The sequence below is a fragment of the Pezoporus wallicus genome, unplaced genomic scaffold (assembly GCF_028554395.1).
Source record: "Pezoporus wallicus isolate ANWC-B61680 ecotype Strahan unplaced genomic scaffold, APGP_CSIRO_Pwel_v1 contig_3486, whole genome shotgun sequence".
In the NCBI taxonomy this organism is placed as follows: Eukaryota; Metazoa; Chordata; class Aves; order Psittaciformes; family Psittacidae; genus Pezoporus; species Pezoporus wallicus.
Window position 1 is genome coordinate 5,103,750 of NW_026642292.1, and position 24,392 is coordinate 5,128,141.

General features: G+C 39.2%; 3 protein-coding genes across 5 annotated transcripts in view; 1 reads left to right on the plus strand and 2 right to left on the minus strand.

The window, feature by feature from the left end:
- Positions 1-24,392, minus strand: part of PNN (pinin, desmosome associated protein) — a 145,074-nt gene that overhangs the window by 15,363 nt on the left and 105,319 nt on the right. The gene's annotated exons all lie outside the window — the stretch shown is intronic.
- GEMIN2 (gem nuclear organelle associated protein 2) lies at positions 2,254-9,019 on the minus strand. Of its 2 annotated transcripts, XM_057428497.1 has the most exons (10): positions 8,873-9,019; positions 8,203-8,287; positions 6,919-7,008; positions 5,421-5,480; positions 5,150-5,260; positions 4,505-4,549; positions 3,681-3,749; positions 3,265-3,375; positions 2,996-3,054; positions 2,255-2,685 (listed from the first exon to the last, which is right to left on the minus strand). In XM_057428497.1, exons 1-10 carry the CDS (start codon positions 8,992-8,994, stop codon positions 2,646-2,648), a joined length of 792 nt encoding a protein of 263 aa, XP_057284480.1. In that variant the 5' UTR covers positions 8,995-9,019; the 3' UTR covers positions 2,255-2,645. The 2 variants fall into 2 exon arrangements, with proteins under 2 accessions (XP_057284481.1, XP_057284480.1); XM_057428498.1 differs by lacking the exon at positions 2,996-3,054 and having other exon boundaries at positions 2,254-2,685.
- The window catches only part of SEC23A (SEC23 homolog A, COPII coat complex component), a 28,648-nt gene continuing 15,905 nt past the window's right edge, over positions 11,650-24,392 (plus strand). Inside the window, exons 1-10 of one of the 2 annotated variants that reach the window (XM_057428493.1) lie at positions 11,650-11,784; positions 15,459-15,700; positions 17,526-17,583; positions 17,843-17,929; positions 19,043-19,279; positions 19,388-19,467; positions 20,381-20,525; positions 20,855-21,013; positions 21,851-21,966; positions 24,033-24,156. In XM_057428493.1, coding sequence (XP_057284476.1) covers positions 15,480-15,700; positions 17,526-17,583; positions 17,843-17,929; positions 19,043-19,279; positions 19,388-19,467; positions 20,381-20,525; positions 20,855-21,013; positions 21,851-21,966; positions 24,033-24,156 — 1,227 coding nt within the window. In that variant the 5' untranslated portion in view covers positions 11,650-11,784; positions 15,459-15,479. Of the gene's footprint in view, positions 11,785-14,683; positions 14,707-15,458; positions 15,701-17,525; positions 17,584-17,842; positions 17,930-19,042; positions 19,280-19,387; positions 19,468-20,380; positions 20,526-20,854; positions 21,014-21,850; positions 21,967-24,032; positions 24,157-24,392 lie in introns of those variants that run through there. The other variant, XM_057428494.1, reaches the window with a different exon arrangement.

Below are 24,392 nucleotides of genomic sequence, written 5' to 3' on the forward strand. Positions count from 1 at the left end.
CTGCAAGAACATATAAAGACATCACCAAGACTCTTGAGGTCATAGGGGTTTGCTAGATACTACTTGTTAGAAGATCTGCATAACAGTGTATGTCTTGCTGTAGGTAAGCATGAAAAGATCTTGTTAAAACTTTTAATGAATTCTGCTGTGAGACTTTCCTGTTGGCAGGTTCAGGCTTTATACATTCAAATGAATCACAGCAGAAACTTAACCATGTTCATTCAGAAGTGTGAGACTGCCTTGTGATAGTGAAGCAGTTTCTACTTTGTATAGACTAGCATACAACAGGCTAACTAGGAAAGCTAATGTATTAACATAGCACCTTTGATTGTTGTAACTACATTCTGTGGTGGAAGAAGTGTATGTTGTCCAGTTTCATGGTAGGCAAGACCCTCTGTAATCTCTAGGGAAGGTCTGAAGTTTGTAATAGACCAAGCCTTTTCTAGGGAGCTGCTAAAAGCTAGCAAACTATGGATTATAAATGCAATAACCAGGCAGCTGTTATACTTGAGCTTAAGATGCATGAAATTCAGATCTTTCTAGGTACCGCAAATGCTAGTTCAGATCAGTTGTAGCTGAATAAATAGACAGTTCTAGGAAGCATCTAGAGCAGAACTCAAACTAAAAAAGTGCTGTCCCACTGTTTATAGAGGAAAGTAATTAAAGTGGTATGGTACTCAATGGGGATCAGCTGTTTGAAAATTCTGGGTTCTTATACTAGTGGCTTATAGGAAGGCTGTGGTGGTTGTTTACCTTCATTCCTCACACTTGTTTGTAACTATAGGGGTAGAGAATCAGCTAACTAGTGTTCTTGCATTTCATGGGTTCTTCAGTTGCCAGCTGCTACTTTCAACCTGCTGAAAATGTCACTAAAAAGACTAGAAATAATTTGCACTATATCATAGATGGACATCTCAATGCCATTACTTCAGGCATCTGCAGTGGTAGACATTCAGTATCACAGACCATATAGAATCATTTCTACTTATGTCTCCAGAATTAAAAGTCTAGTAGTTACTGTAAGTCAGTTTGATTTTTCACTTGGCATCTAAGACTACTATTCCAGATGCAAAAGCACCAATCATTCAAAGACATACTAAAGGTTTATTGGTAACTGGTTGTCATTAATGATTAATAATAGCAATGGGAGGGACTTAAATTCTACAATAAACCAAAAGCAGGTTATCAGTTAACACTGTTTATCAATTTGCTGCTGTCAACAGAATTCATAGTTCTTTTAATATGAAGTTTTAATTACTGAAGATAATTAGAACCCGAGGGAGTCATATATGTACCAAGCAGATGCTGATACTCCTAATGAAACACTCCATGTTAAATATATAAATAGGCAAGCTCATGTATTTGTCAAGATACCATACAGAAAATAAATTTGTTCATTGTTTAATAAATGCTGCTATTAAAAGCACTGAATACAGCTGTGTAAATTTCACTGGTTTCTGCAACTGTTTACTTAAAAAGAGCATTATTACCCTGTCCTGGGTTCAGCAGTAGCAGTCATTTTTCTCTTTGGTAGCTGGTGCAGTGCTGTGTTTTGACTTTTGGCTTGGGAACAGAGCTGGTAACAATTATGTTTTGGTTTGGCCAAGGACTTTGTGAGCCTCATGCTCTGCCAGGGAGGAGGGGAAGCCAGGAGGAAGCAGAGACAGGACACCTGACCCAAACTAGCCACAGCATGTCATTCCCAGGTAACTGAGAGTTACCCGGGAAGAGCTAGGACTGCAGGGTTGGAGGAGGTATCAGTGGGTGCTTGGGCTGGTGGGGTGGGCGAGTTATCGGTCAGCTGGTGGTGAGATGGTGTGTTCTTTTCCCTTGTTATTTCCTTTATCATTATTATTATTATTGGTGGTAGCAGTAGTGATTTGTGCTATACCTCAGTTACTAAACTGTTCCTATCTCAACCCATGGGAGTTGCATTCTTTTTGATTCTCCTCTCTATCCCTCCGGGAGTAGGCAGAGGGCAAGAAGGGAGGGTGGGGGGGTGAGTGAATGAGCCCTCTGCCTGGTTTTAAACCACGACATACCCCAAAAGTAGTAGCATTCATGTTTTATTAAGTTAAGGAAGTTAGTGGCTATAGCTGAACTGCTTAGCCATGTTGAAGCTCAGGAACCAAAGCTTGAAAAAAACAAACACATTCAGCCCTAGCTGTGTAGATTTCTATGGTAAGGCTGCTGTTGAATATCAGGAAGAATGAGAAAAGCCACAGTATTTATGAAAGCTCTTCAAAATGCTTAAGTTTTTTAAAAGAAAGACTTTAGTGGGTGTGTGTTAGATAAAGAACAACCCATTTGTAATGTAACTTCAGATTTCACTTAATAGCAGTGTCCACAGGATTACACATATGGTAGAAATTTCTAACTAAGAATGTAGTTTACAGAGACAGTACCTTGAGAGATGATGTCAGACACTTCATTGACCATTTTGTGATGATGATACCAAGGACACTGACAATTTGTGCTACAGCTCAGCTGAAGTTATTCACAGCGGTCCCAAGTGCATTATCGTAAGGGTGCTCTGAAGGGCTTGTATCGTACTTCAGGTCTGAACAGTGCAGAGTCTTGCTGTTAACTCGGACAATGCTGTTTGTACTATGACAACACAAAATACTTGATATTCTCAAAACAGTCTAGGAAGGCTCATCAGCCAAGTCACGCTGATCAAAGTACCTAGTGGTGAGAAGCAGAATATGGTAAGGAACCTCTAATGCAACATTACTATGCTTCGAGTTGTTAGATCCCTTGCTTTCTAGCACTTCTTTCAGTGTTTTTACTGTAATTATAGCTTTGCAGTTCAGGGGGCTTGTCTCAGGATACCAATATGCTTTCTTCACTCTTAGGTTTATCTCAAGTCCTTTTACCCAAGTGTATTTGCTACATAGGCCCCAGGGTACTTAATTTTCACTTTCAAAGAATCTAGGTTAGGACAAGTAATACATTTGGACATCCTTTACTGTTTTAGTTAAGTAAGTCACATTACCTGCTAACTAAGCAGATTATCAAGTTCAGAGCTGATATTTGTTCTTCATTCTTGTTCTCCTGAAAGGGAATAAATATTATAACAGGTCATTTGTTACCTGTGTCAAACAGAAAAGCTGTTACATGATATACTGTGTGCTTGTAATCTTCCCTTCATCCTCAAAGCAAACTCGGGACATGAAAAATTACTTACCAAGAATTGAAAAATGATTCATCTTATAACTTGCTAAGTCCAGCAAGTCCTTTGTGCAATATAGCATTAAATCTTACCCCTAGTACTCTGACTTCTGAGCATCGTCTTGCCAGCTGTCGAATAAGGGAGTGAGCTTCAGGTAGCAGAGGTTTTTCAAGGCATGCCAACAGTGCATAAAGCCATCTACCCTGTGTAGATTCAAATAACAAAGTTTTTAATTATGAGCATTTCACTGAAGTTTCATGCAGTTCTTGTTATATACAGCAGAACTGGAGCATAGTTCTCAAAACAAAATTGCATTTAAGCGTTACTGTGAGAACTGAAAATTTTGAAAGCCCAATGAGACACTACACTAATCAAAGTTTTGACAGCAACTGAAATGAAAATGATACATACTCTTCAGAACCTAAAACATTTTCATACAGAATTATGAACAATATATCCCTTCTTTAATGTGTTCATGTGCAAGTAATTAGAATAAATTAAAAATTACCAGTTCTGGAGTAAAATTTTTCTCCCCAAACCAGCTGACCAGGTATTCCAAGACAGTGGTTACTGTTGCCTTTAACAGGGGGACAGAAAGAGACAAAAAAATACCTGAAATGTTTTGTTCTGCTGTCCTTCTACCCAAAGGATTATATTATATAAAAAGCAATATGATTTTAAAGAATTATGCATGTTATGTATTTCTACTCTGTGATGCTATATGGTATTTATTCCAGGTTGAAGTTACATATAAAGTTAAAGCAGGTGTTAAAGAACCAGTTCCTGGAATTAATTAATTTTCTGTGTCAACAAAGAGTTATGGGTAAGTAGCTACAGATAAGGAAAGAGGCAGCTGACTGGCTGTTTTCTATAAAGGTGGAAACATAATAGGAAGGTTAAGTGCGATAATTACAGCCTTGCTGTAGGAGTTGTAGCCTCCTTGTAGGAGTTCACAATTGAGTGTCAGGACTGCACTTAAAACACTGAGAAATCTTAAAACACTGTTAAGCACCTAATGGGCCCTTCAGCAAAAAAAAAAAAAAAAAAAAAAAAACAACAAAAAACAAAAAACCAAACAGGAAGTGTTCTTGAGAAATTACAAGGACAAAACACTTTTAAAACTAGACACAATGAATGTTCACTAGTAAAGCTGTTTGTAGCTGAAGGTCAGATAGTGATTACTTGTTTTTCTTGCAAGTGTACAATGAATAGCAATTGCAATAAACAGTTGCCTACTCTAGCACACAAAAATAGGTAATACCTGCAACAGACAGAATATGAGAAATAATCGTTTATGCAATGTCACTATGCAATTCTAAGAGGTAGGCTTACCTGATTCATTCTGCTTACAATACTTAGCAGAGGGGGAAAGCCAACCTGAAAAAAAAAAATCAAGTTGGAAAATGCAGACATTATCATAGACATTTTTGTTCTAGTTTAGAACATTGTTGTGGTTTAAACCCAGTCAGGTAACATTTTAATGTAGTGCTCAGACATTTGCAGTGAATCGAAAGTCTTTCTAAGCTTTGAAATCCATTTTTAAGAAGCCTTCAAGCAAATTCAGGATAAGGTCCAGTCAAATTTGGTATCGAAGAACCTTGCTTTCCCTGGTATTTGTTAGTTTTGTTTTCTCAAAATACGACAGTGAAGGACACATTTGTAGGATAGCATATATAAGGAGAGCAGGCACGTATCACCATTTAACAAAACACTAAAGCACATTATGCAGAAAGCTTCCCCTTTAGTTCAGTGAGCAACTAAGTAGCATGCTTTAGGGGTAACAAAAACTTTTTGACTAAAGGGATAGACTTGTTCTCTGCTTCACTTGGTTTCCACTTAAAGGGGAAGAAAAAGGGGAATTTCTGGGCTCACAAGAGTCTTTCTGTGTAGCACAAAGTGGTAATAAACAATAGAGTTGTTTCTGGCAGTTATTCTTGAAAATAGCATCTGAAAATTAGATGAAAGTTCTATACTCACCTTTATGTAATTGATTCCTAGACTTTCATCATCAGATTGTGTATCTATTTCCGAGTATATTCTTTCACCTAGGCAGAACTTCTTCCAGCCTTCTTCATCCTCTGGCTTTGGCTAAAAAGAAATGAAAACTGTGAAATACCGCTATATTGAAGACACCAAAGAGAAGACTTGATAATATGATCAAGACATTGCATTAGACTGTAAAGCAAGATTAACCACCGGTTTAATGACCTGAAGCACCCCCTCCAGCACTGCTATGAATTCTACTCACCATAGTAACATTGCTGTCCAAATGTTGTGACTGCCAGTGATTTCGGTGCTTGTTCAGGCTCTGAGTAATTAAAACGAAACCACAGTTCAACTTTGCAGTTATTTTAATCCTAGCCATAGCTACTCTTCATTGTCCTTAAAATGCATTAGAAGTCTATTTTATGATGTTCTGTAAACCAGTAGAGGCATAACTGGCCAAAGAGTTGCCATGCCTCTTAGTATAAATGAAACTAAGCTGCTCATGCTGGGTTTTTGGAAGTAATATTAAAGCTGAAGAAATTTTAAAGTCTTTAAAGCTTATGAAAAAAGCTGATTTAGTCCAAAACCACACATAAAGCCAATATCCTGTTTCCAGCAGTGGTCTGTACCTCTATCAGGTATCTACAGAACTGTTAGGAGAAAAGCGTGCTTTCCTAGGGTATTCCTTCTACCTGATAGGGATGCCATATAATAAAAACTGTCCTGCTGGACAGTTTCCTGTACAGAGTGTAAACTTCTTGTAACAGAAGAAATTTTCCCCCTAACTCAGTTGTTATTGTAGCAGTAAAAGTGACCACTAAAAATGCTGTAACAGCAGCTGATGCATAGTGTTTGAACAAGTAACTTCTGATTCTCTTTTCATTCTTAGATATTTTTTATAATACTTTAATACTTCAAAGTGTTAATTCTGGCACAGATGAGAGGACAATTCATTTGGGTATAAAAGGAGTATCTATACAATGAATATACCTTTAGATGTAAGTTTGCTTGTTCTACTAAAACCTCAGATTATACACAATACCTATTATGCAATGTGACACCTTGTAGAAATAAGGGCTAGCTCAGTTAATGTTTACATTGTAGATGCAGCAGTACAGACTCCCACCTTCACCAATTTATTTCCCTGACAAAACAGGGTAAATGAGCTCATGCAAAATTCAGTGCTACAGCAGCTTCAGTGCAGTTGGTTATTTAAGAGCAGGGTGCAGTATGGAAAAGTTTGTGCTAACACAACCTTGCAAATACATTTTACCAAGTCAGTATCTCTCCTTGTAATGGGTGCCACCACTGTCAATATTCTAAATGGACACTGTGTTGTATATACATGAATCTCCTCATGGGTTAGAATCCAGTTTTTTTTTTCAGTTGATGTTGAGTTCTGTAGACCATTCCTGCTGGCACTAGGTTTTAATATAACCAGGTAACACAGGGGCTTATGTCCTCCCTCAGCTATACCACATCATTTAATCTAAACACCAACAGATATTTTGCTGAAGTTGAAGCAGATTTTTTTTCTTTAAACATGACTCAAGAGTTTTACCAGCAGTTCAAAAGCCACATAGCATATAACGGATTTCTTTCCCCCCCCCAAGAGCTTAAAACATTTGCGTACAGATATCTGTCCTACCGTAAAGTCATAACACTTCTATACTAGATGCGAGATTGTCCCCCATAAACAAAGGGGTGTTCTATCCACAGTCCCCTCACCTCACCTCCCCCTCCCCCCCCCCATTTTGTACCTGACGAACAGCTGAGAAATTGGCCACTTGCTGCTGCTGCCACTTGAGTGTTGGGGAGTATCCTTCAGGAGCAGGCTGACATCCGGAAATCTAAGAAAACACTGGCAATAATTATAATGCAAATAAAGCTTTGTAAGAAGAATCCTTAAGAGCAAGAGAGTCAGTAAACATTTACTATCAGGTAGACAATACTCTTTAAACCTTCATTTAAGAAAGGTAATTCCATGACCACATCCAAGACTGACTTACCAATTGGTTTAGAAAAAATTTCTTCTGACTCTTCTTGTATGCAAATACGAAGAAAACTTAAGTATTCAAAATACACTGGCAACTACTTAAGGTCTTCTTTCTAGCAATGCTCTGCCTTAAATTTCCCTGTTTATAAAAAGCAGGGTGCCATCTTGGACAGTTGCTATGAATCTGAAGCATTCTACTTGCCACGATAGTAAGTCAAGGAAGAAAGAAGACCACAAAAATACGTTTTAGAATTAACTGACAGTTAAGTAGATACAACCTCTTTAAAGATAAAGATGAAAGAGTTATTAAAAAAAAGCAAACAACTTTCTACAAATGTTTAAGAACATCACTACAAAGACAAATGAACAGAATGGTCACAGAAGTTACACGGTTGTATGTCAGTACTAAAAACTCTTCTTGAGCAATGGAGTAGTTAAATTTCAGATTACAGAGTTTTCACTTGAGAAAGACAATCTTGGTCTCTCAAACAATTTGAAAATAGATTGAAAACCAAGCTGGCAAGGGCAACGAGACAACAGAAAAATCTACTTGGGCAGTCAGGAAATAGTGCAATAAAATATTACACCAAAAAGGAAAGAAGCAGTGCTAAAATTTCGTCTAACTTTGGTAAAGTATAGCAGTATGTACTGCCCTTACCCTAGATACATATTTAAACCCAAATATAAATATGGAGATAGCTTTCTAAAGTTTATGCAGGTTTTATGATAAAATATTTGCGAAATTTAATTCAGTATTAGATTACCTGAGACAAACAGAACAGCTTGCTGCGTATCAAGTAGCATAGACATTATCAGTTTAGAGCAATTATAAAGCCTGCTGTTACCCAGCAGCGGAACAGGTGTTTCTTCAAACCCTGACATTTGAACTAATCCTGTAGATGCTTTTAAAATCCAGCATGCTATTTAGTTATGCCAAATATTCCCCAAAGTAGTAAAACCATTATATTAACATCTTTCCCATTTTTTTTTTTCTCTCAAAAAAACCAAACCAAACCCCAAAACAACGTGTGAAAGTTTTCAGACTTACTGAAACATTCACTGTCTGCTTCTTCCTCAGTTTTCTGGGGTCTATTTGCGCCACAACCACATCTGGACATCGAGCTGCTTCAATCCTACAAAATAAAATCCAGTTTTTCCTGTTCGTAACAGGTGGTCATATGCAGCACACCTCTGAAAGACTGCACCTGCACAAACCTTCAGGTATGTAAAACACTGGACACAGTGGGAATTCTTACGGAAAGTTTGACTTGAGACTGATAGGTCAAGTACTCTCAGCTTCTACACAGCTGCTCCCGCCACTTCGGAGCTTGCTTATATTCTAACGCCCCTATAAACTGCGCACCGCTTCCCGCAGCGAGGCCTCGCACAGCGGCTGGCACGGAGAGCCGGGCGCCAGGGCTCTCTCCTCCAGGGGAAAACCAAGCAGCGCCGGTCCCGGAGCTGCGAGTAGCGCTGTAGGCACCGACCCGCCGAGAGACATGCCGCGTACGCGACACAGCCCCGGCGAAGCAGCAGCAGCCTCGCAGGAAGCGTGTAAGTTTAGCCGCGATGCCGGACGGGATCCCGCTGCGCCGGGAGCACCAGCGAAACGGCTCTTCTGGCTGCGGCTGAGGGAGCTAGCGGCAGCACAGCAACGCGAAACTCAACCCGGGCTGCGCCGCTCACAGGCGGGTGACGCCAGCCCACCCGCCACTCACTGGACGCGCTTCAGATACTCCTGGGGTGTCCTGGGAGGCACCGTGGGGTCGAAGTCCTCAGCCAAATCACAGTCTTCCACAGGCAGCAGTCGCGGCATCAGCTCCTCCATACCCGACTCCATGACTTAACGGCCACCGCTACGAACACCCCGCCTCACCGGGTGCCGCTGGGAGGCAGTGCGAGTATTTCTCGCGAGAACTGCGGGACCGAGCCGGGTCCTCCCCTGTACCCCGTGGCGGCTGCTTGTGCGGTAGGGGCGGGTGCCTCTTGAGGCAGTGTGGGAGGTGGTCCTGCTCACGTGCTGCCCGTCAAAACAGAGCGAGATCATCTTTAGAGTCCCTTCCAACTCAAACCATTCTGTGATTCTGCAGTTCCTTGAAATGCTTTAGGATTTATGACTGAAATCAGTTGCATGAAAGTTGACTGCTGTAAATTTAAACAGATATCTCAATCTGTAAGGGTTAATGCCTGAGTTTTTATTTTGTTGCTGTATAGTGGGAGTATCTACATGCCAAATCAAAAATGAGGTAGCACTGGCACAAAGGGAGATTGTGTGGAAAGATAATGCTGTAATAATTTACATTGTGTATTATGAAATCCCTGTTACACAACATATCAATCTGTGTATTATTTTGCCCATTGGTTCTGCTGATCAGAGTTGCTTTGTCACGTCTGATACCAGTTCGAAAAGAGCAATGCTTTTTCTTCCACAAGGCTGTGTTTTAGCAGTTCTGAACAAACACCTACCTTAACTCCTCCTCTCCACTGGCTTTTGTTTGTTTTAAGGTGTTTCCAGAACCACCTACGTGTAACAAAGAGTTTTAATTCTGAAACCCGATCTTATGTTCTAGTTAAGGACCATGCAGCTGCTGCAGTCACCACAGGATATAATACCTGTTTAGCTAAAACTACTGTGATACTTCTGGAAAGGCTGACCAATGGGCAAGACAAAAACTTTGGTGAGTCCACCTGTAAAAAGTTTTCTTCCTTCAGTAATATTCAGAACTTTTTTTTTCTGTTTGTCATGAAGAACTGTGAACAGAAAAAGAATCCACAGATATAAACACAGGTTAAATAACTTTCTATCCTTACATTTCTTTTTCCGGAACTTTCCATTTATACATTTAAAATGAAGTAATGTATTTTTAATTGTTACAGGGAGTCTTCTTCCATGCATAATAAAATTGTTTCTAGCAAGTTTTACCAACAATGTTGATGAAGTGACTAGCAAATATGGCTCAGTGTAAGAAGAGGAAGAAACTAGGAATGAATATTCCTTCTCCTCAACTGCCTAGGCCTTATGGAAGAGTACTTTTCCAAAGAAAGGGTGAGTTGTCATCAGTGGACCTGCACTGCTGAGGGAAAAACCAAAACAACACATGAACTGAAAATTCTGCATAAAAAAAAAATTAAATGCTTTAACTCTACCCTCTAAGATAATATCTTCCTATAATGAGTATACACCGTGTTAGGATCCTATTTTCTATTCTATTGTTTTGCTTCTCCTTGCTTTTCTCTGTGGTTTGCACCATCCTAACAGCTGCAAGACATAAGTTTAGAGCACTGGCTTGAGTCATGATGAAATTTAATTGTGCTAATGACTGATTAAGAATGTTTATACCTTTCGTTTGTAGTGAACTTTCATAATAGTATACTTTCCTGTTCTTTCTTCTCCCCTTTTAAGTGTCAGTTGCCCCTTTTTCTCTCACAGGTTACAGATTTCATCCTGCAGTTCTGACTTCGGGATTTGCCTCTTTTCAGTGTAACTTTCTGAGAATGTTTCACATAGTGTTTGAGTACTTCTAAAATTACAACACTGAACTGCTTTCTGTGCATCTGTCTGAAGTTATTTTGCCATGCCGCGTATTTTGGTGGGGGTGGGTTCTTTTTATAAACTGAAGAGGTTGCATGCCCTTGGCAAGCTCCTGCTTTAATACTCCCACACCTGGCAGTGGTACTTGTGGATGTGAAAATTTAACATCCCTCCCTTTAAGTTCTTCTGTTGTTTAGCTAGGCATGTTTTAGGACTGAAGAGGACTGGCAAACGTTACTGGAGATAGTAGTGGGATAGAAATTCTATCATGATTACATCTGATGTATTAGGAAAGAGAGTAAGTATGTTTTAGTTGGTGGTCATGGCATGTTTTCAGTCACAGTGAAGGAGGACATGGTAGCCCATAGAATTTTCTCAGGCCTCTTCCACGTCCGTGTTTGTCGCACTGAGGTATCTCTGGAAAGACAGAAGACACTGCTCTAGCCTTTTGTGGCAGGCTTGTTTAAAACGATTCTGAAGTGCTCGGTGTCACCCTTGCTTGGGTTGGGGGGGGGGGGGGGGATAACCACACTGCCAAACTGGGCAAAACTGTATGGTTACATTTATGTGAAAGTTATTGTGCGGATAGTAAAAGCACTCTATCAGGCTAAACCCAGCAGGAATATCATTCCAGTATCTTTTTTCCCAGGCAGTCCGAAGAGCGAGACTGGAAGAAACGATCTTTAGAGACATCTGGAAGTCGAGCGGGGAATTAAAAACACAAGCACACAAACGGGCAGGAGCCGCGGGGACGGTGAAGGTCAGCGTTGCGGGATGCCTGACGCCTGCCCCGCTCCTCTCTCCGGGGTACAGGCCAGGAGCGGGTGGCAGCCAGGCACTGCGCTTGGCCGGGGGGAACCGTGGCGCTCAGCCCGCCTCCCGCTCTCTGCCCCTTGACGTGGCGCGGCCTCTCCTATCGGCCATGTTGGCTGCGTCGGCAGCGCCGGGGCGGGTGCGTGCGTGGAGTGCGAGAGAGGTGGCGGCGGCCCGTGCGCGGTGAGTGGGCAGGGCAGGGGCTGAGGAGGCAGCGGAGGGTGTGGGGAGCTGGAAGAAGGCCACGGGTGAAGAGTTCTTCGCCGGCGACGTGGCGCTGCGCGGGTATGGGGGGCACTCCGGGCAGTGGGGCCGCCGCCCGGCTGCTACCCCAGGAGGGAGCGTGGTGGGGAGCTCCCCGCCTCCCCTTACGGGGCTTCGGGCGCTTACACCGCTCTCCGTGGCGGCGGGGGGGGGGTGTCCCCTTGCGGCTGGAAGCTGCTCTCGGGGTCCTTGAGGGGCCGGGGATACCGCCGGTCAGCGCTGCCCGCCGTCTCCGTGGCGGTGAAGCCCGGCTGGGGTCGTGGGAGCAGGCGCTGAGAGCCCCGTTCTCTGCAGGGCTGCCGGTACCCGGGTAGGGCCGGCGGGGCACGGCCTCGGCGTGGCCTCCCGTCCGCTGGGTATAAAGTGCGGCTCAGTTCTGCTGCGGCTGCCCTGTCCTGGAGCTCCTTCTTGGAGCTGACGGCGGTGTCTTGAGGTATCAGTAAGGCTACATAGAAATCGTGTGTAGGCCCTGCTGCCTTTGCATAGTTTTTTTTTTTAATTTAGGTGGGGTGTTACATACAGTGGTTGTTTAAAAAACAAAAAAGTCCTCGGTTAACATACCTGGGCAAGCAGGTTTGGATGGTGGCTGTGTTTGAGTAGCCAAAATGAAATTCTCGTGGTTGTCACTTTGACAAGTTGTGGTTGCTTTACAAAACTACTAAGTTATTCTCCTTGTATATTGATGAATTCCTTCGTGGAACTGAAATAGATTTGTGTCTGAAATGCTGATTTTGGCATGAAAAATTAATTGAAGGGTTATTATTAATTTCATTTTGCCGGATTATGAGTAAGAACAGGTTTGTTTTAAGAAAAGTGCACAGTGAACTGTACTGATTTAGTGGCATTTAAATATATGGTGAAGTACTTCGATCCATCAGTGCTGGAACCTTTAAAATGCTGTAGCGAGAAATGTTTTAATTTTGTTTGTATGTGTTTGCAAGGACCAGTTGATATTATTTTGGTGATCTTCTGTGCTGGGACACATTTACAGGTAATGTTTAATGGTGCTGAAATGAAGGAGGGGCTTCAGATTATGAGCTGTTTGCAGTTGTTTCTGGAGGCATTTCAAAATAACGCAGTTTCAAAGTAACGCATTTCAAACCCATTTATTCAGCTACAGGATAGCTTTCCGATTGGTGTGTCAAACACATTTGGTATGTGTGGTTGTTAGGAAGACTTAACTGTACTCTTGCATCTAGTCAGAGTAATTACATAAATACTACTGTTTGCTTGAGTATCAGGCCTTCATAGTCGGGTATCATCAGCCTGTGACATTATGCAATTCAGGTGTGGCTTCTTTCTGTGACATAGAGTGAGATTGCCATTGTGCAGGGACACGAGGTAAATTCAGCTTCAGCAACGGGCCTGAGGCAGCAAGCCAGGATGCAGTGACTGCTGGTCTTGTTGGGATGTCCTCTTCTGCAGCAAAGCTAAAACAATGACACCCCAACATGGGAGCTATTGCTGGTCAGCTGTTCTGAAAGTCACTTGTCTGTGTTTTTTTTGAGGTGGGCAATACGTGTTTTGTGGCATTCAGATGTATGAGGTTTGGTATGTAGCCTGTCGGTCAGGAGGGTTTGGTCTTCTGGTCCAATGTAATACATCTCCACACCTGTCCCAGAAGATGTGCCTGCATAGTTGTAGCAGTGGTGCTGAAATTTAAAGGAACTTGTGAGACTGTGAGTTTCACGTTTAGTGAAGGATAAAATATGTCAGCATTATTGGTTTTTGGAAAGGAAGAAAAGAATGGAAGAAAAGGTGGAGGAAAACTTATTAGCAGGTTCTGCTTTCTGAACAGGAAATTCACACTTTACTAGAAAGCAACAGTATTTTGTTCAGTAAATCCAACAAATCTTTTATGATACATGTGCACTTTATTAGTCACTGCACACTGGCCTTTGTACATGGCTGCCTGAGGAGAATAACTGAGTAGTAAAAATAACTCCCACATAAAACCATTTCAAATGTAGCTGGAGTGAAATATGGAGAAGAGACTTCAAAGTCCAGTGCAGGAAGTGGGAGTTCATGTTGCAGTGTATGGAGATGGAGTTGGTGGACTTTGTAGCAGATGCCTATGGAATACCTGAAATAGCCTTTAAGTTGTAATTTCTTCTTGTCTTCTCAGGGAGAGAATGTGCATATAATACACAGGTGACAGCACCTGTGGAAAACTTTGAGAAAGGTACTCTGTTAAGTTTGCCTGTTAGTCTGTTCTATAGGAACAATTTTTAGACTGCTTTTTGTACTTATCATCACATGCTGACAGTTGCTTATTTCCGAATAATGCTAACTGTGGAATGTGCAGCTTCTCTTTGGTTTGTGGATGTTGCTAATGTTTTCTTAAAAGTCAGTGTTAGAATAAAATCATTAAATTAAACTGTGATTTAAATGAACTTGAAAAGCTTTTAGCAGTCATAGAAATTAAAGGTGCCATGCCGTTATAATTTTAGTAAAGAGCGCTAGGTCTTCATAAATGAAGTTTCCAGGAGTCTCCCTTAGCATATGAAATTGCAGGACTAAGAAGGTGAGTGTGCTTGTGAGAATTCCTGATTTAAATCTCAATTCAAGAGGATTACAGTGTTTCTAAAAGCTGTTCATTAACTTAGTAGAGTCTAAATTGAGACCTATGAGTATTTTTCCAGACTGCTTTCTAGGTGGTTCATATAGGCTTTTACAGTGCATTCTTATTAGGCAGTGGGAGTTCAGCTGTTGTTACTGGAAAAACCTGTGCTATATGTGCTCTAAAATGTACTTGGAAACATGCAGCAGGTCAGGAGCAGTGTGTATATCGCTGGGGGTTTTGGGGAGAGGGAGTACTTGCTGACTTTCCCAGATCTTCGCAGGTACCTTTTGAGCTTTTCAGATAAACCTGTGTTCCCCAGTGCTTGAGTTTCTGAGTAACTGGCGGAAGAATTAGAAAGCCTTAAGTTGGTGCCCAAAATGGTAAATTTAAGTTCAGTTGTTGAAGGGTGAATCTTGATAGGTAATGGAGTACGACACTTTTATCTCTGAGTTATTTCCTAGCACTGCTTTAGGAATGTACTCTTGTGGAGTACTGTGTTGCTATTCCTTTATGTTTACATGTAGGCTGCATCATGAGTTACTGAAAATCTGGCTAGAAAACTCTTAAAAAATTTGGTACAGCAGAAGTCATAAGCCAAGTACACTTAGAAGAAACATGTTTTATTTGATTCTTAAAAGAAGTCAGAGGATTAAACAGTTTGCAAGAATGAATGATTCTTGAATAATGAACAGAATGAATAACTAAACACATTAGTGAAAGTCCTTAAAGCAGTGTGTATTTTTTTTTGTTGTAAGCAAGTCTTTTTTTATAGTGTGTGCTGCATGATCTCTACACTTCCCATAGAATTATTGCTTTAGTTCCGATATTCCTTGCCTGAGTTTGTCGTTTAGGTCAGGAAATGATCAGAAGATAGACTATTTAATGCTATGTATTTAACTTGTAACATGAAATGCTTCTTATTTTGGAGAGTTTGCTGCATCCTAGGAGTCCTGATTTTCTTTTGTTTCCCCTTGGAATTCTGTGCATTGCTTTTAGTACTTAAAAAGTGTTACTTTGTTTATTGACTGTAACTCAGTTACTGTATTTGAACATGTGACTGTCATTAAGTGCATTCAGTGGTTAAAAATGTTTGCATTTCAACGTTCTGCTAATGGTTATCTTTTTGCTTTAGTGACAAACAGAAAAGTTGGCCATGACAACATTCCTGGAATTCATCCAGCAGAATGAGGACAGAGATGGAGTTAGATTCAGCTGGAATGTTTGGCCTTCAAGTCGTCTTGAAGCCACAAGAATGGTAGTCCCTGTGGCTGCCCTCTACACGCCATTGAAGGAACGGCCAGACTTGCCTCCTATTCAGTATGAACCAGTTTTGTGTAGTAGGACCACGTGTCGAGCCGTTCTGAATCCCTTATGGTAAATCTAATACATACGTTATGCCAATATTTTACCTTGTAAACAATCTTTAGGATAGTGCCGGTTAAATTATGCAAAAGATCTGGTGTATTCAGGCATTCCTCACATGAGTATACAGATCAGACTTATAGATCTTAAAAGTTTCTGCATGTACATTTGCATATGTAATTTACATCCTTAAAATGTAGCTTTCATTTAACCAGTCTTTTCAACATATTTAATTTAACATCCTCTGAGTTAGTGTACTTCTGCATTTTGCCTCTAGAAAAATTACTTGGATGAAAAAATTACTATGCTATGTCTTTTTAACTACTAGGCCCTGATGTAGTTGAATTTCCAAGTGAAATAAACTCTTTTACTGTCCTTAGGTCATTTGTAGACCAAAGCAGGTTAGCTGGTTTAGTTTACCAAAACAGAAGCTGAAAGATGTGGTAGATAGATATATCAGAAGTAGGCATGAGAGAAGGTGAAAAGCTGTTTAAGCTAAAGGGTGATAGTAGCACAAGCACTAGTGATTGTGGCCTGGTCATGGATAAGTTTCGGTTGGAAGCAGCGGAAGTGTTTCATATGTCATTCCGATCACAGAATATGGAAAAGAAATGGATCAGTTTTTAAGGTGGAGTTTGATAGGCATGGGAAAGGTACTGAGTGATAATGAGAGACTAGACATGGTGTAAAAGATCCTGTAGAACAAACTTGATTTTATGAATGACTTGTGCCTGCCTGTGAGAAAAGACAGTTTCAGAGCAGATGTAAAGTTAAGTTTCAGTATTAAACAGACACAGTGGCTGATTATAATGGAAATTAGGCTTTGTGGAAGCTAACTTTTCCAGAAACATTATATTTTATTAAGGGCTGAAAGAAAAATAATGGAAAGACAAAGCTGTGAAGGGTCAGTCAGATCCCGTGCATTGCAGTGAAATGTGCCTCTACATTTTCCCTGTGTCATGTTTACAAGTCATGTGTAGATTTTTATTTATTTATTTATTTAACAGGGTGTGATCAGAGACTCAATTTGGGGGGACCTTTTGAAACTTGTGTGGCAGTGTATCAGGCTAGATAGTGTGTAGCCTCTGAAATTGGTATAGATCATTTGATCTCAATAGAACTGTGTTGCATTTACACCATGCTGGGATTTATCCAAAGGTTTAATAATACTTTAATCACTTTTGCCCTTGTAGACAGGAGAGGATGTGACAGCAAAAAGTGTACACTGAAAATATGTAACGTTTATTTTTCCCTTAAGATGTGAATAGGACTCCTTAAGATACCTCTATGGCATGAAGATACAAGTTGCATTTTTTAACATTTGTTTTAACTATCTGAATAGCCATGAAAGTGTAGATAAAAGGAGGTAGGCTCATCAATTGAAAACAAAGAAAATGTCATTTTCATTAGAGAGAGAGCTCTTAAGTTGGAAACTGTTTTTTTTTTTTTTTTTTTAGAGCATAATGCCTGTTTGGGATAGTCCCAGCTAATAGGCATAGGCTGGGAAAGGAGGAAAATGCAGAGGTAGTGAGAGTTAAAATGATTTGCCGAAGGTCATGCAGAAGGTCTCTAATAAAGGTGCTGAGACTCTACTCTTAAATTTTGTACTTGCTTGTTTTCCTTGAATACCATTCTTCCTCTCTAATGACATTAATTGGCCTGATGTGTAAGACTACGCTTATTTTGAATTCGTAATACAGCTATTTAGAGGAAAAATTATATTGGGAGAAAGCTTTTTCAAAGTCAGTGTGCTTTTGAAAAATAAAAAGTATTTTGGGGACAGTGGTGGAAAACAAATTGTTCATGCTATGTAATCTTTTCTCATTGTATTTTACAGCCAAGTGGATTATCGAGCAAAACTCTGGGCTTGCAACTTCTGTTATCAGAGAAATCAGGTAAGAAAATGAAACATTCAGCATATAAAAAATGTTCTTCATAAGGTAAAATTGAGCATTCTCATTTTTCAAATTATAGTTGCAAACTGAAGTTGGCAGCAAGAGCATGAGTGTGCAGTGTATCTTCAGGTATTGCATGGAGGTTTTTTTCCTGACAGCAGTAGTGAACATCTGTTATGGAGGAAAGTAATCTGTATGTATGGTTTTGTAGAAGTTGTAATCTTTTATTTATACTTAATTTCTGTGGTTTTATTTGCAGTTTCCTCCTACCTATGCTGGCATATCTGAAATGAATCAGCCAGCTGAACTTTTGCCTCAGTTCTCCAGCATTGAGTATGTAGTACAGGTAAAATAATTAAATAAGATCTTTAACATCTATAGCCTTGCATATACAAAAGAATTAATTTCATTTCTTCACTGCATTTTAAGGGCTGTGAGTCTGTATGTGCTTATTAGTACATTGAACATTTGTGTCACCAAATGGAAATGGAAAACATAACTCTTTATAAGAATGTAAGGATAACTAGTAAGACTGTTTAAAAACAAAACAAAACGCTGTAAGAAGAGAGATCTCTTCTCTCTTACAATATTTCTGTTAGGTCTGTTTCTTTACCAGGAGTTTCATCTGTGTATGTGCCAGTGGTCTGCTTTCTGCTTCTTGCTCAAACGCATTTGAATTTCAGTTTAAATTTGTTTGACTGTTGATTAATCTGTCATTAATAATTTGATTCTAAGTTTGTATTTGAATGATTCTGAATTAGTTTTAGGGCTAGCTGGTTTAGAGGAAAAGACTAATACATATTCAATTCGGGTATTAAAATTTTAATATTAATTCTTTTTATGGTTACTTGAATAGAAATAAAAAATGGACTTAAATCCCAAAATTGCAAACATTTGCAACTGAAAATTTGTAAACTCTAAATTTCATTTTTTGAGGATAAAAATTTGTAAGACTTCAGTGAGGCATTCAGGTTATGAAGAGTGAACACTGAACAGAATCTCAGCTTTTTGCCAACTCTTGTAACATAAAGTAAGGGGGATATCTGCTCATAGTACAGCAAAATTAGTTTAGAAAGAATAAAAAGAGCTGATTATCTCTAGAGTAAAATTACATGATGAAACACTATGGAATGTCATCATGCTGGAGTATTCTGTAGCTATGAACAGCTTTATTACATTCACCTGGAGCAATAAAAGCTCATTGTATGCTAAGATATTTATACAGTTGCACATGCTTCATGTCCTGATGTCCTGAAAGGTTTTTTTATTTTCTGCTGTCGTAAGCATTGCATTTTTGTGCAGAGTTCATTATGGCAGTGTTTTTTTTCCCTTTTCCATAGGGTACTGATTACTACTTCAGAGGGAGCTAAGTCAGGTGGAACATTGACATTACTGGTATAATTGAAATTAAAACTTTCGCAAATAGCTTTTCATGTGGTTATATTTGTGTTTCTTAAAGCGTGGTCCTCAGATGCCTTTGATATTTCTTTATGTTGTGGACACGTGCATGGAAGATGAAGACTTGCAAGCTCTGAAGGAATCCATGCAAATGTCGCTTAGTCTCCTGCCACCAACTGCGTTAGTAGGTCTCATTACCTTTGGCCGAATGGTGCAAGTTCATGAGCTTGGCTGTGAAGGAATTTCCAAAAGTTACGTCTTCAGAGGAACAAAGGACCTCTCTGCAAAACAGCTTCAGGTAATGCATAAAAGCAAACAAAATGAAATTGTCAAGGTGATGATGATGAAGAACTTCCGATAGTCTGTAAGCAAATTTTGTAATAAAATCTTATGTATTTGACTACAGGAAATGCTAGGGCTTACAAAAGTAGCCGTTTCACAAGTCGGTCGGGGTCCTCAAGTGCAGCAACCACCACCGTCTAACAGGTAATGTGCTTAAAACATCTGAATAACATACTTTGGCTACACTGATTTACTGGAAAACCTATGTTTTATGACAATGAAAACAAATCAGTTGAACCTTTTGATCAGACACAAATTTACTGGGAGAATAATAGTTATAGCCTGTTTCTTTCCTACAGTTTGCACTGGGAAGAAAAGATTTAATAGGTGATAGTAAAGTCATCTGGATGATGCTTCAGAAATGATCTGAGAGAATGTTACATAAGCATATTATAGATGGTTGGTGTGGTGAAAAGTGTTAATGGCCGCTATAATGCTCCTTCCTTACGTGGATATCCAGTTTTGCCTTCCCTTTTACTCTTCCACTCCTCTCCCTGCCCCTTCCCTTCTGTCTCTCATTCAGAAATTGCAGGTTGGTGTTTGATTCTCCTGTGTTTTCCATTATGACATAGAAGAAATCTATGAAATGATAAAAAAGCGACAGAGTTTTGCAGTCTCTGCCTTCCAGTAAATAGCTGCATTTGTAGACAGCCTGTAGCAGAGAGCACAAAGAATCCTTTATATAGTTAATGTTTCTTCTGATCTCTGATTTTCACTGAAGTAGTGAAACTTGAGTTTCTTTTTGAGATTCCTAGGTTATCATCTGCTGTGTTTGTTTGAGTACTCATTGTTCTTTATGGAAGTGGCAATAAGTCCTTAAGGCAGAAAGTTTTTGGTTTACAAGCTCTTCGCTGAAGTTCTTAAGTTGAGCTTGCTTAGTAACATGTAGTAACACCAAACAGCATTATTTTGGGGAAACAGAGACATTGCTCTGAATTCACACTAGAATGCAGAATTAGACATTGCTAATACATGTCTAATATATTGCTGGTGAACAACTGATGAAATTTTTATTTAACAGTTTGAATCTAAACTAATTTCATTTATCTGTTTACAGATTTTTGCAGCCAGTGCAGAAAATTGACATGAATCTTACTGATCTTCTGGGTGAACTGCAACGGGATCCTTGGCCAGTTCCACAAGGAAAACGGCCCTTACGTTCTTCTGGAGTGGCTCTTTCTATAGCTGTAGGGCTCCTTGAGGTAATAGCTTTAACTACAGTTATGCTGATACGTAAAAAAAATCATTTTGTTGAAGAAAAACTGCCACAATCAATATGTAAGTAAAAACCTTATAACTGATGCCTGTTAAATTTATATAATGATTCTGATGGATATCATACCTTACATGGAAAGAATCATTTTAATGAGGCAAAACTGAACTTTGACTTAACAGCCGATTTATGTTTTGGGAGGGAAAAAGTACAGTTCTTTTTAGAATCCTGTCAACATGATACATACCTGAATAGCTATTTCTTTTGTTGAATTTATAGCAAAACATGATAGTTTTATTTGTCTTTAATTTCCTTCAGTGCACTTTCCCCAATACCGGTGCACGTATAATGATGTTCATTGGAGGACCAGCTACGCAAGGACCTGGCATGGTTGTAGGGGATGAACTGAAATTACCTATAAGATCATGGCATGACATTGAAAAAGACAATGCTAAATATGTTAAAAAGGGTACGAAGGTAAGAGATGGTAATGGGTGACATTTATAGGCATGTTACCAGTAAGTAAACATTTACATTGTCTGGCATTGCAAAATACTGCTAGTAACAAATATCTGAAGAGGTGGAAATTGTTTTGTTTATCTGTCTCTGAATGTATTTCTTCAGGAGTTGCTTCAGAAATTTCAGTGTATTGAGTTATGGCCTTGTCTAGCTCGCAGTAAAGTTCTTTGAAGTGTTTCTCTGGTTTGAGTCAGAAAAGATTTATGTGACTAAATGGTGTATTTAGAGTAAGCCTGGCTGCTTCTAAGACAGCTGTTCAAAATTGTGTCTATTTGGGGAGGGTTAGACAGTAGAGTTTAGGCATAGTCCATTTCAACTTATGTACATTTCATTTGGGCAAGTGAACTGCATCCAAAACCTGTTGAATTTGTCTTAACTGATTATAAGCTTAAAATTAGGAGTTTAAGTTAAGAATTTAAACAATCAGCTCAGTCATAGGCACCTGTCATTATAGGCACTTGAGATTAGAAACGTATATTCAGTTCTGTGTGTTGGATATAATACTTAATGCAAAGTTTAAGAACAAAAATCAGTGCCATTTTCTAGTTTAAATAGCAACCACTGGACTGTCTAGTATGAGTCAGGTTAGCAGCTGGTCAGAAAAAAAAAGTTAAAAAATTCCAGTTTTAATTTTAACTTCAGGAAAAAATGTATTTTTAGCTTGTACTGGAATAATATATGAATGAAGTCTGATAACATTGTTTTTGAAAGATTTTGGGAGTTAGGATTTAATATGAAGATGAGGATCGTTCACACTGTAGATTGCTATGAACTGAGTTTTCATCTTGGTTTTAGCATTTTGAAGCCCTGGCTAATCGGGCTGCAACAAATGGTCATGTTATTGACATATATGCATGTGCGTTGGATCAGACTGGTCTTCTGGAGATGAAGTGTTGTCCCAACTACACAGGGTATGTGCCTATTAATTTTTAAGTTGTATATGGAGATGCAGTTTTGAATTTTTATTTTTTTAATTGTTTAACAGGAAATACTTAGCAAAAAAAAAAAAAAAAAGCCCAAACCCACTCTGATGTTCTGTGATGGCTGTATTTGTACTGGAATTTTGAATTTCTCAGCCTCTGGCAAATTTGTCACCACAATTGTGGGTTTGATCAGAAGGGGATTTGCTGTTTTATTTTAATATGATCAGTTTGAGGCTTAAATAACATGGGTAACTTTCAAACAGGGGATATATCCACTGTTGCTGTTTTTCAGTGTGCATATGTGTAAGCTGCAGCTTTCAGTAAAGATAGAGATGTCATCTTTTTTTTTTTTTTTCCTTGCTGTTCGGAGTGGTAGAAAACCCTGTGTTATTCTGTCTTGTTTATGCCCTTCTATATGCTGTTTTTCATAGGTTTAGCTACTGTCTTAGGTGATTATCAGGTGCATATGTTGCTCCTGATTTTTGCTACCTCCATCTAATTCTACGTTTCAAACATGGTCTTGTATTTCCTTCAGCTTGTCTTGCTATCAGTTCACTTTAATACGATCAAAGAAAGTTTTAGTCTTTCTCATGAAACCTCTCCCCTATTTTCTGTCACTGTGAATAGTGCCTTTACCCTTTGGTTATGCAGATCTGCAGTCTGGTACAGCTTTTGACTCTTGCTTGTGTGTTTAGTACCTCATTAATTTTGTAAATCCTGCCAGTTCTTCCTCTGTATTTTTTTCAAAGACTGTATTTTCTTTCTATTTCTGAAAGCCTTTTCCATACTCATAATATTTCATCTTTACTAGTATAGCCACCTGCTTTACATACCATTTGATTTTTAGGTCAGTCTTCCATATTCAGTCTGGATTGTCTTGCCAAGCTCATTTTTCTTGCTTGTTACTCTTACATTTGTCAATACCAGTTGCAGGTAAAATATGCTTATCGGTTTAATAACTGGTATATCTGTGGGTAAAAGGCCTTCTTAGTTGCCTCTCAATGTCTTCATGTGACAGAGGATCCTAAGCTCATTCTTTGTATGCCCAGATACATAGCATGTGAGATGCAGCCGCAGGCTGTGGTGAACATATGCTTCCATGTTTCAGGCCAGCTTGGCCATGCTAATCACTACTGGATTGCTCTTTTCAGATCTGTGTAAGCCTTAGCTTGGGAGTTTTCACTGTTCAGGATCTTTAAGTTTATGACTTAACCTGCACGTTTGAATCCTGTTCATTTTCTGCATCAAACTCAAGCTCTGTAATTTTGCTCTTTTTGTCTGCTTTTGTGACTCACTTTACCCTGTTTCCTCTCTTCCAGCAAAACTAGCCTTAATGTATAGCTTATCTATTTCTCCTGCAGCTATTCCTATTTCTGATTTGGTTGCATCCTGCGTACAGGGAGGAATTTCTGATTCTGCCCATGTCTGTTTTCTTCTGTCTCTGAGTATCCACCTGAAAACTTTCATAACTTCTTTCAGGTGTAATGTTTGATCTATTACATTTTACTAATATTATTTAATTCATGCTTTTGGATGAATAAAAATATCTTCCACTACTATTTCTTAAATGCAATGTATGTTTCATGATAAGCAGCAACTGTTGCAGTTACATCCACAGAATATTGCTAAGCATAAAGATAAATTGTGCTTCTTGAGCCTAGATTTAAACTTGAAATAATGAGTGAACTACACAAAATGGTGTGGAAATAAGTTTGGAATATTGAATATTAGAAGTAAGCTGACTTTGCATGACAAGGTTGTGAGACATTTGTGGTGCTGAAGTCCAGTATAGTGTTTTCTCAGTGAAAGATGTTGTTATGTATTATAACAACAATAACCCTAAGATGCCTATTGGGCAAGAAGCCAAATCAAAATATTCATCCTTAACATTGTAGGAAAATATTAATTTAATGATAGTCCTTTTTAAGAAGGCAAAAATATGCTTTACAGCGAATTGTCTTTAGACAAAATGTAGAAATACAAATCCCATGTGAAAATTATTGCATAATATGAGATCTGTTTTAACTTGAGGGCTTTGTTTTGTTGTTATCTAGAGGCTACATGGTAATGGGAGACTCTTTCAATACATCTTTATTCAAACAGACCTTTCAGAGAGTGTTCACGAAAGATATGCAAGGGCAATTTAAAATGGGATTTGGTGGCACATTAGAAATAAAGGTAAGAATACAAAAATGCAGCATGTTATTTAAACACTGGAATATGGTGGCTATGAGCTGTGGATTCTTTGCCCTTTTTAGGAATATGCTAAACAGATGTGTTAGGGTTGGCTAGGACATGGCTTGTACTGCCAGGCTGTCTTTTTGCAGATCCATGATTATGTAAATGTGAGTTAGGTATAATGTTAATTCCTTCTTACCCTCCGTTCAGTGTCAGCTAAAAGGGAGACTAAATGT

Bases quoted from the DNA above. Each gene is read 5' to 3' on its own strand.
- GEMIN2 (XM_057428497.1), bottom strand. From the start codon at position 8,994: ATGGAGTCGGGTATGGAGGAGCTGATGCCGCGACTGCTGCCTGTGGAA. The intron at 8,288-8,872 runs GTGAGTGGCGGG...TTTATTTTGTAG, and splicing joins GAGTATCTGAAGCGCGTCCA to GATTGAAGCAGCTCGATGTC. The intron at 4,550-5,149 runs GTGAGTATAGAA...TTTTTTTTTCAG, and splicing joins TAGGAATCAATTACATAAAG to GTTGGCTTTCCCCCTCTGCT.